The following is a 10820-nucleotide window of genomic DNA, read 5'->3' as shown; positions in this document are numbered from 1 at the left end:
TGCCATCACCGGAGAATAACAGCAGGTGTGGGTGAGTAGAGGGATGGCTAGGCCAGCGATGGGAGTATGGTGGGGTGGTGAGGCCTGCGCGGTAGTATAGCCAGCCACGGGAGGAGGGAGCAGCCAGTCCCAACGGCGCTTGTTTGAGCGGCTGGAGTAGGAAGAGTAGAGATTGAAGAAGCACGACGCCGTTGGATGGACATCCAACAGTCACTGCTCTCGTGTGTTGACTAAGTTGACACGGCGTTGCGTGTGCGTCAACCTTTTTTAGGAAAGAATACGCGTCAACCTGTAGTAGGCGCACAAGTCAGCCTCAAATCTATGGAAAACAGCATACGACCCATCTACCATTATTTCTAATAATTTACGGCCCATTTTCTAATTCTTAAGAATTTTGTTGGAGACCATCTTATTTTTGTTAGCATTACACCCCATATTATGGCCATGGTTAAAAATTATACGAAATTCTGCATATTTCGCTGATGTCAACTATTTTTAATCCCGAAATATCCAGTCACATTCAAACTATTTTTAAAAAATAATTTATATAAATATAAATTCCAAATAATTGTCCATGCATAAAAATCAATGGAATTTAAAATCTTGTAATGAAAAAAATTGAATCTAACTCCCGGTTTGATGTGTTTTAAAAATGTATAGCGCATTTCTGGGCAAACCGAATGAAACTCTCCTCGTCTTGAAAGATTTGCATCCCAGCGGGGCTGATAAAGCAAGTAGGCCTCGTTTGGGTATTTCTTTAAAAAATAGAACTGGGCTAGCCATTTTCAGCAAGAAAAAAACACAAGTGGGCTCATGATGTGGTAAACATAAATAAAACCCTGGCTAGACGGGTCACATCCCCCACACAGCCCGCTGTTACCCTAATCCGTCGCTAAAACTAGTATAAATAACAACTGCTTGTTCCTCAAAAAATGGCACGACCTGTTGGGTCCCTAGTGTCAGCCGCTCGTAGTGTAATTCTCTCGTTTATTGACTATGGTGACAATGGCGTGAGCCCCAGATGTCCAACCATTAGGAGAAACCATTTTTTGGGCTTGTAATAACGAGGCACTTGCTTTCGTACTGCCATGACGCAGGTGGGTTCCTATTGTCATCCTCTCCACATACAGTCATCTCCTTGTTCCTCTTGATTGTTGACGACGTCGACAATGCAAGAGGGCGGTGCACCGCGCACGGCAAGCGAACCAAGGCGGAGGACTACGGCGAGGCCTCTGACGGAACGAATAGGAGCCATGGAAGATGCGCCAGTCCAATCACAGGTGGAGGGGAGTATGAGGGTTGACTGGTTCGGGTGCGGGTGCGTGTTGGGGCTGACGTCGCTGGAAAATAACAGAACATGTGGGGGAATAGAGGGAGGGACTGGCCAACGTTGGAGGGTACGGTAGGGCGGCAGAGGCGCAACCAACCATGGGAGACGGGAGCAGGGGAGCTGACGGGGTGGTTTGGTTTGGGCTGCTGGAGGAAGAAGACAATAGATAGAAGATACATGACAGATGTTGGATGTCAATCCAACGGCTGGTAAGGCAGAATCGTTTGTTGACTGGCTAGTAAGTCAACACCACCTTGGATAGGCTATTTCCTCGTGGGTCCCAAATGTCAGAATCCAAATCTGTCACGGTCATGCAGCCTTTCCAATGAAAATTTACAGCCCATTTGATGTGCTAGTTCGAAATAAGTTTGTGGGTGCTAGTGGGGGCTAATCACTTGGCTTGTTTAATGCACAGTGAGCTCAAGCAGCCGGCGAGAGTGATGTTATTTCCCTTGGTTGGGATTTGTTACAATATTTCACTTTAAATTAAACGAATGGCAAGCCATTTGCCTTGTTTTAAAGACAATATGAGAGACAGCCGAGTTGAAAAGGGCAAGAACATCTAACTCCAGCTTACAAACTGTACAAAAGCACGAGGGTTAATTATTCATCAGGTTTAGACAAAACCCAGGTTGAAAAGGGCAACAACATCTAACTCCAACACTATTTTTGGCAGTCACGGTCAAATGGATCGGTCAGGTCCATAGAATAAACATCCTGGATCGTAAATTTATTGGATTATGACCACAATATGTTGTAAATAGAAGCCCGGCACGTTCAGAAGCTCTTTTGCCCACCTGAAACTTCTTTTTTTGCTCTTCGACATATCCATCCATCAAAACCATGATGCTGATAAACTTAAGCCTGATGGACAATAGTAACCTCGCATTCAGCAGGTAGAATGTGACAAATCTAGTGTTTGCATGGTTGGCTACATATCGTCTAGCATTATTGTCTTCAATAGAATGTCATGACAAGTGAGAAAATTCCGGTGCTTACGAATCCACCGATTGGTTATAACTTTCTTACCCCATCCTGTTGCCTAAATAGACATGAAGATTGAAAACAATAAAGGTCTAAGAAAAGAGTGTCGAAAGAGCAACAGTTGAACGGTTTATTCTAGTACACTATATGCGGGCTTCCAATGTGCATGAAATTATCACCTTTATATACAGCTTCTCCAGACATGGAAAGCATTGCAGCAAGCCAATAATATTGTTCAGATCAAAACTATTCATTTGGATATATAAGATCTTGACAGAATCCAGCACCATTGATAGGCCATCCATGGAGAAACTCTTCATTGAGCATAGAACATAATATTAGTACAAAATGTGTACTCCAAGATGATATATATAACTTATGCGTAGAAATTTAAAATGCAGCTTATGGTTACAAGTGTAGATGATAATATAAAGTACCTGAAGAACTATGGAGCCAAACACCATATTGAAATGAGCACAGAGATCATGTATTACACCCAAGGTCTCCAGTTTAGGCACGGAGAGGATGGTTATTAGCAATGGTGAATAACTAGAATCAAGGATCAACCTTTGAAGTGCAGGGGCATCTTGGATGATGAGCTGCCATCCGTCAAAAGAAATTCCAATTCTTACAAGGTTAGGCGACTTTATTTGGAGAAAACCAATTCTAATTGTGAAAACAAGCAACAAGCACTCCAGGGCAGGGCAACTGGAGTGGACGATGCTGTGCAATGAGGCCTCTGATATACAAACCCACACAAGTGAAAGTTTCTTGAGAAATGGGAGTCGAAGGTTTAGTACCAGATTGTCTAGTAGGTAGCACAGTGAAAGGTGGCGGTGTGGAGAGAGGAGGAAAACCGCGAGATGGACATTGGTGCTGAGGGCACAAGTACATGGCGTTCGGTATGTGGTAGGTGATTTCCAGGGGAATAGTAGAACTCAAGCAGCTGTAGTTCTGTGAATTCAGGGGATTTCAGCCAAGCATCCACCGTGCAGGGCATGGTATGCTTGCTCAAGTAGCATGACGGGATGCAGAGGCTTTGAATGGAGCCCTGGTGGGAGGAGATGATGGCTCTAGGAATTTCAAAATTATTGAAGAGAGATAGCTGACGATAGTCGAGATTAAGGGGCACCGCGCCATAGAGGGCGCCACCAAATCGAGAGGACTTTGGTGCGGAAGCAATCCTTGGTGGGGAGAAGCGAGATGATCTCCCCAAGAACAGTGTCCGGGAGATCGCTGATGCGGTCCACCCGAGATTCTACGGGTTCCTGGGATCCGGTGGGGGAGGGGTCGCCGCTTCTCCCCGCGCTGCCGGGTGGGGGATCTACAACAGGCGTCACCTGGTGGGAGCCTCATCTTCTTGGCGTTGGGGTCAGCAGACTCCATTTTCCTCGAAGGCATCGCATCGCGCTCATGGATTTGAGCAGAGTAACGAATGACGAGCCTAGTTCTAGTGCGAGTGAAGAAGAAGGGGAGCTAGGGTTTTCTGTAGGAATGAGGTAAGGAATTTGGGGGTACGAGTGGAGCGAGCTGACGTGAGGTGGGTGAGAGTGAGGAGGAAGAAGAGTACCTAGGTTTTTTGGGAGGCGGTGTGCTGGGTGTGGGTAGCGCCTCTCAATAAGTAGATACTAGATCATTGATGGCGCGCATTGCCGCGCCTGTCCATTTTGACGATATAATGATAAGAATTTTCATAAATATATTTAGGCATTTGGCCATAACTTTACTCATAAGCTCATAAATGAAGCCATGATGACATGTGTTGGAACATCCATCAGTTTCGAATGATATTAATTTCTGTAAATATATCAAGCACCAAAAATCCAAAGTGAAAGGGTAATACCAAATAGTGATTTTACCTATCGAAATAAGAACATTAACTTCATTTTCTGACCAACAATAATGGCAAAGCACCTCTATTGATGAGTTAAGCACAAAAATATAATCCACTATCAAACAGAAAATGTTTTTCACCAATATTTGGAGTTGGTTGCTTTCATTGACCCCGAACAAAATTTTCCCCAAATGTGGTTTCTTTATTTCGTGGAGATACCTGGAAGTACATCGAGCTAAACTCCAAAAGCATACAAAATAAAAGCAATAATAGGCATGCGATCCTCTCTCATAGATTGTTCAGATTAAGAAAACGTACGAACACACTCCCAACAGCCAGAGATATCTGTTGTAAACTAAATGTGTGTTTAAGATGGATTTCTCTAGAAGAAAAAAGTTACACATTTTTTTTAGAAAAGGAGGATCACCGCCGGCCTCTGCATCTGGGCGATGCATGCGGCCACTTTATATTTTTTGAAAAAAGTTAGATATGTACATGACAAACATCAAAATGGATGGTATTTATCTAATCACTATAATTATGAACAGATTGATCCCCATGGGTCATTCAACTATACCCGCATTATAGAAATTGAACAAAAACAACACTAATTTAGTAATTCACAAGTAGCCTCAGATAGATCGGAATTATTATAAATATAAAAGGGAGTAATGATTTTCCCTTGTTAGCGAGTTGCCACATTTTTTTACCAATAAAAACAAAAAATAGTTCACATTTCGTCATTAGCTGGTATGAAACCATAATGTTCAACTATGTAAATTTCCCATCAAAATACAACACACGAAAAGGCGTCATATTTCCTATATTGGGATTTCTGATCGCATCAAAACCATATTGGATTGTGGCCCTGTCTATTCCAAATATCTGCATTGACATGCATACAAAACAGACTCTAAAGCATCATATCCTGAAAATAACAGACCTTGCAGACATATTGGATGAAGAAGATAAGTAAAGGCTGCAGCTGCTGAAGGGGCATGGAAGGGAGGGTAAAACAGAAGCGGAGGTGAAAAATATATGGAGAATTCTAGGGGAAAATGAGAGAAACATATGAGTAGCATACCTACACTCATGGGGGGTGATTGCAGGAGGGTGCTAGCTAGAAGGCCTTCGGATGCTTATATAGTATGCAGACCTATGAAAGATAGGAATATCCCATCCATTCTCATTTTGATAGAGTATTACATATATGTCGGTAGATATGTATGCAATATTTTAGTAACATATAAACAAGCAGAACTGGTATGCATAGCGCAGTTGCGCAATCCAAAACTTATACTTCCTCCGTTCGGAATTACTCGTCGCAGAAATGGATGTATCTAGACGTATTTTAGTTCTAGATACATCCATTTTCGCAACAAGTAATTCCGAACGGAGGGAGTACATGCAAGAAATAAATTTAAGTGGATGTGCTTTTAACAGATGGCTAACTATTCAGATTATGGCATCTTCTAATAGCAGTTTCTAGGATAATAAGCTAGCTTATCCTTACTTGAATGATTCACATCATAGGTAACCTGAAGGCAAGAATTTACCTGATGGCTGAGGTTATTTACTGCTGTATATATAGATAGACTGAATGTATATGGTCCTGAGCTCCTTAATTTCCTGAAGTTGACCAAAAAATAAATTGAGGAACAACTTAAAGCATGCGCATGCGATTCTATGTCACCATAGGGAAATGCAAATTAATTATACAGAGAAGAGAATCGAAACACTATTTTGGTCTCAGCCTACCATGTGAGGGTCAGTGGCACTTTCCTTCATGAATATGAGCCTATTTTTTTACCATGTGCTTACTTCCAAGAAATACATATATCTATCTAAAGTCTAGAAGGAACATCTACATTTGACAAATTGCCATAACGGTTGCTTTGTGGTATCTATAATTCTAATAGGCAAAGGAGTTGTGTGGTATTTCAACGGAAGGTACATGACTGCATAAGAATTACCCCCACATACAGAATTAGCTACCAATCATACACACATCTACTTGACACCTCAAGAACCCATAAAGTGTACAGAACTCCAGTAGTTTTGAAAGCCCGCCACTCTAGCTTGAAAAAGGTTACTACATATGTAGAATCTCCAAACACTAACACTCTGAATTGAGCTGAACTGACATGTTTTTAATGGAAGGGGAGCCTTGGCGCAGTGGTAAAGCTGCTGCCTTGTGACCATGAGGTCACGGGTTCAAGTCCTGGAAACAGCCTCTTACAGAAATGTAGGGAAAGGCTGCGTACTATAGACCCAAAGTGGTCGGACCCTTCTCCGACCCTGCGCAAGCGGGAGCTACATGCACCGGGCTGCCCATTCTCTGTCCGCACTGTCAATAATAGTACAATTTACATGTTCTCACAACCTGTCTTGGCAAATAGTTTTCTTTTCTGAATTGGGAATTAGCTAATCTACAGACAGAGGGATTAGGCCACATACCGGTACACATCAAAGCCAAAGTTTCTGCAATATGTCCACATCTTCGTACACCTCAAACTACCTCTATCGAGCATCAGAATAAACAATGAACAAAGCCAACCTGCATATTCCATTAATTAATCTGTCAACTCAACGCTTAAACAACGTGAATGAAAAAATAATAAAGGAGACGTAGGCAGAAATGATAAATCTTCCTTCTCTCTAAAAAAATGATAAATCTTCCATGCTATGTAAATCCGGTGCCAGGTTCCTGCTTCCAAAAGCTGTAGAGAATATCCGGAGATCCCACGAACTGAGAGGTAACATGTAGACTGCAGAAGAGCAAACAGATCAAAAATGAAAAGTCGGTACAAACTACAGAGTGATTAGTTTTTCGGACCTGGCGAACGAGCGAGAAGATGGGCAGGGTCAGGCTGACGAACTGGCGGATGGGTGTCGAGGAAATTCTCATAGCCGGACGGCGGTCCTGGTTCGCGGCACCGACGACTGGGAGGCGGCTGGTGTCGCGGCGGCGCATGGAATAGTCGCCGCAAAGTGGAGAGGAGCCGCAGGAGGCGAGCTCGGGGAGGGAAGCCTGATCTCCTAGGTACACAAGGATCGGGATGAGGATGGGTGGCAGAGATGGCAGAGGCAGCGACAAGCGTGTTCACCTGCCGCGAGGTAGAGAATGAAGGGTCGGGGAGGGGAATGACCATGCGATGGTTTCCTCTTCGTCCATCCAGAAACAGGCAGCTTCCTTCCTCCTTTGGGTCACGGCGCCTCGCCGCCATCGCCATTAGTCACCCTCTCTCTGCGGCGGCGCATAGGTTTCACTCTAGGTCGAGAGATCTGAAGGGACGGGTGCGGTGGATACTTGGCCTCATCAGGACCGTTAGTCTGGGATCAAACGAGAGGCCTTTAAATTTGTTTCTAGAGTAGCGGCCCATGCGGGAGGAGGAGGTGCATCGGACGACCAAAAATGACTCGGAGGCGCGATCTGACGACCCAAATTGTTGATGGCGTGAGAGGCTTCCTAGCATGCTTAGTTTTAATGTTTCTAAACTAGATCATCGATGGCGCGCGTTGCTGCGCCCATCTATTTTTTCGTTGGAATAATTGGGATTCTCGTAAATATAAGAGAAATGAAACATAGAAATTCAATTACATAAAGTATATCATCTTATGCTATTGTATCAGGCAGTTGTGACAACTGATAGTATTCTCACAGATATAAGATAAATGAAACAAAGAAATTCAATTACATAAAGATATGTTGTATCATTTAGTAATCAGAAAAGGATATCTTATGCTAATGTATTAGGCAGTTGCGCTAAGGTTGTCACATTATAACAGTACCATAATCACATTAGGTTGATCTCAAACTAATGTACTCCGTCTTACTTTATTCTTGCAAAGTACTCCCTCCATACTAAATCAGCGACACTTGATATGGAATGGAGGGAGTAGTAAACTATGTTAACAAAAGATATGGAAAACATGGATGCAGCCAGTAAATAAATTAATGGATAAATAATCACAATTGGCACATGATATACATGTGTTAACAGTGTATGGTTGCATCAGAGGAAAATACCCTCCACATTATAACTGCAAACCAACAAAGGAGTATATTTAAGAGAAATACTTGTTGCTAAAATGTCCATGCTGATACTGTGTCATGGGTTGAATACAAATTGAAAAGTCTTCCGCAAGCTCCATGTCTCAAGTTTTGAAAATGTGCAGTTCTTTTTTTCTTTGGCATGCAAAGAAATCGAAGTCGTGCTACTCCATCCACCACAGAATACACAACGGAGAACATCATGCCTTTCTGAACCTAGTTTGCCAGAAAATGGAGCAGATAAGATAAAGTTAGTAGCCGTAAGCCTGTAAGTTAAAAAAACTGAACTATGTTCAATTGTGATGGACTTCATACGAGGCAAAGCTCAGGCATGCGCTAATATCTCAGAGCACTTCGATAAGCTAGTGTGGTCCACCATGGCATATTATCCTGTTATCATGTTTATACACCCTCATATTCTTACCTTGACCCCCTTGTAAGTTGGAAGAGATTGAAATTCACATATACACAGAATACGGTGGTTGTAGGTAAACATCATCCTATCTATGCAATGGTGCTTTTAGAGACCACTGCTTTGCGTCCTCTTTTTCTTATGTTTATCACATGTTTTTAATTCCCTCTCTTGGTTTCTCATGGCATCTTACATTGACTTATATTCTTCTGCTATGTCTTACAATAGTTCCTGCAAAAATGTGTACTACATTATATCAGGTAAAATCATTTGTAAAATGAGCAAGGTGTGTCTAGTTCCATTGTAAAAGGTGGCTACTATTTTAATGGCCAAAAAACATGAGATTACAATGTAATGAAGCCAAAAAATAAAGAACTTAATGAAGCACACATCTTACATGAAAATATGAAATGAAACTGCAAAAAGTTACAGAAATCAAGTAGCCAAGATGTGCAAGAAGCAATGAAATATTTTGGAGGCGAAGCCGAAATGAAATGGGAGGGAAAAGCACCTCTCGACGGATCAAAACATATATTGTCTTCCATACATGCTAACTACTTACATGGATGATTCATAAGCATCGGAAATTTAAAGAAAGAAAAACATACATGTAATATCCGCATATTCATGTAGTACATCTTCTTAAGAGCCTTCTTTGTAGGGTCAAAAGCTTCTGAAAAGCCTACGATTATCTAAATTTATGATAAGTAGCAGACATGAAATTTGCTTCAAAAAATCACAATTAAGAGTCTATAGTACAGCTCGAGGAACAAACCAGTGGTTCAGTATAGCGTCATGAAATAAGAGTACCGTTGCTGAAGATACAATCAAACAAAAAGTAGTTTTACTGAATCAATTGTCCAGTTTAGAGTTAACATATGTACTGCAATAACCAAGCATCAACTGCAGCAGTTGAACATTTGTGAACAGATAACTTATAAGTACACATGAGGAAGCAAATCTGCATGAACTCCCAGCGGGCACCATCAAATTTTACAGATTAAGTGATAATCTCCCAGGGAATACGTATAGAAAGAACACATCAGCTCCACCATAACTCAGTGCTCTGAATCTGTTTCAAACCTCCGGACCTGGTGTTTAATTAACTAAGAAATACCAACTTAAATTTATTCTTTGCCTACCAAGAAGATGAGTCTCTGAAGATTTGTACCTACTTGTAAACCTTCGTTGGCCTAACATGTAGAGAAACAAAAGAAAAAAATTGGGAGAAACTTAATAAACATCAATACCAGGGCAACTTGTTAACCAACCGAGAGAGACAGAGAGAGATATGAGGTTGTGAGATCCGGTTCAAATTTCTTGAAGTCTCTAATATACTGATCACCTTCTGTTGACATCTAATACAAAGGATCCATAAGAAAAAAAAGTCAGATGTAGAATAAATTGGGAGTTGCACTTGAAGGAACCTATCTTTACAGTCATTCCAGACCCTCAAAGTGATGCACGCCCTGAGCCCCTCCCAACCGAGAGGCCCCCAATTGAAACTGGTCAGATATCTGTATATACCTCCGGCTGGTTGCTCGACATGGTTGATCTGGCGACAGCTCGCCCAAGAACTCCAGATATGGCTTGAAAACTCGGACACATGCTTCAGGGATGTAGTGCGCCACTGATTTGGGGATGGAGCTCATGGCCGATTCAAGAAAAAGATGCACCCTGCTTCACCTTTAGGGAATATCGGAGAAAGAGGACAGCGGCGAGTAGGCGTAGACGGAGATGCCGCTCCTACAGGGCGCTTGAGGGGCTGCGAGATGAAGACATGGTGGCGGCAGCACACCTAGGGCTGGCGAGGGTAGGTCATGCACGAGAGTTAGAGAGACGAAGGAGCGTCGTGGGGTGTGTGGCTGCACGGAAGGAGACTCGTAGAAGCCCATCAGGCCCAATTTCACACCAGGCGTCCAAAATAGTCACCGGAGCAGCGGCCCAGCAAGGAAACACTCGGTTTTAGCGAACATAATGATTCCAGGCGGGATTAAGAGTAAATCTGACGGCCGAAAACGCCCAAAACTGATGATCCAAAGGCTGAAAATGCTGATAGCAATCTGACGGCCGAAAACGCCCAAAACTGATGATCCAAAGGCTGAAAATGCTAATAGCCTGAGAGGGCTGGAAAGGTGCTCAGTTTTAATATATCTAAATATGGGCTTTTGAATTGATTTTACTATTTACTAGGGTGGATGGGCTG

General features: G+C 42.5%; 1 protein-coding gene across 8 annotated transcripts; it reads right to left on the bottom strand.

The window, feature by feature from the left end:
* Nucleotides 1–1887: 1887 nt before the first annotated feature.
* LOC123092136 (uncharacterized) lies at nucleotides 1888–10482 on the bottom strand. Of its 8 annotated transcripts, none has more exons than XM_044513823.1 (7): nucleotides 7256–10482; nucleotides 6985–7187; nucleotides 6606–6916; nucleotides 5705–5777; nucleotides 2752–2913; nucleotides 2494–2628; nucleotides 1888–2372 (listed from the first exon to the last, which is right to left on the bottom strand). In XM_044513823.1, the coding sequence occupies exons 3-7, from the start codon at nucleotides 6716–6718 to the stop codon at nucleotides 2262–2264; spliced, it is 594 nt and encodes a 197-aa protein (XP_044369758.1). In that variant the 5' UTR covers nucleotides 6719–6916; nucleotides 6985–7187; nucleotides 7256–10482; the 3' UTR covers nucleotides 1888–2261. The 8 variants fall into 8 exon arrangements, 4 of the variants coding, with proteins under 4 accessions (XP_044369758.1, XP_044369759.1, XP_044369760.1 ...); XM_044513824.1 differs by having other exon boundaries at nucleotides 6985–7179; XM_044513825.1 differs by having other exon boundaries at nucleotides 6985–7179; nucleotides 7298–10482.
* Between the last annotated feature and the right edge of the window lie 338 nt (nucleotides 10483–10820).

Source organism: Triticum aestivum, chromosome 4B, assembly GCF_018294505.1.
Source record: "Triticum aestivum cultivar Chinese Spring chromosome 4B, IWGSC CS RefSeq v2.1, whole genome shotgun sequence".
NCBI classification, from domain to species: domain Eukaryota; kingdom Viridiplantae; phylum Streptophyta; class Magnoliopsida; order Poales; family Poaceae; genus Triticum; species Triticum aestivum.
Note: the sequence above shows the minus strand (reverse complement) of the source record. Positions and strands in the feature narration are given on the sequence as shown.

What these genes read in the sequence shown, in the direction of transcription:
- LOC123092136 (XM_044513823.1), bottom strand. Translation starts at nt 6,718, where the DNA reads ATGGAATATGCAGGTTGGCTTTGTTCATTGTTTATTCTGATGCTCGAT. An exon ending in TAAATAACCTCAGCCATCAG is followed by an intron (nt 2,914 to 5,704) that starts GTAAATTCTTGC and finishes GACGGATGGCAG; the next exon opens with CTCATCATCCAAGATGCCCC. An exon ending in TGGAGAAGCTGTATATAAAG is followed by an intron (nt 2,373 to 2,493) that starts GTGATAATTTCA and finishes ATGTCTATTTAG; the next exon opens with GCAACAGGATGGGGTAAGAA.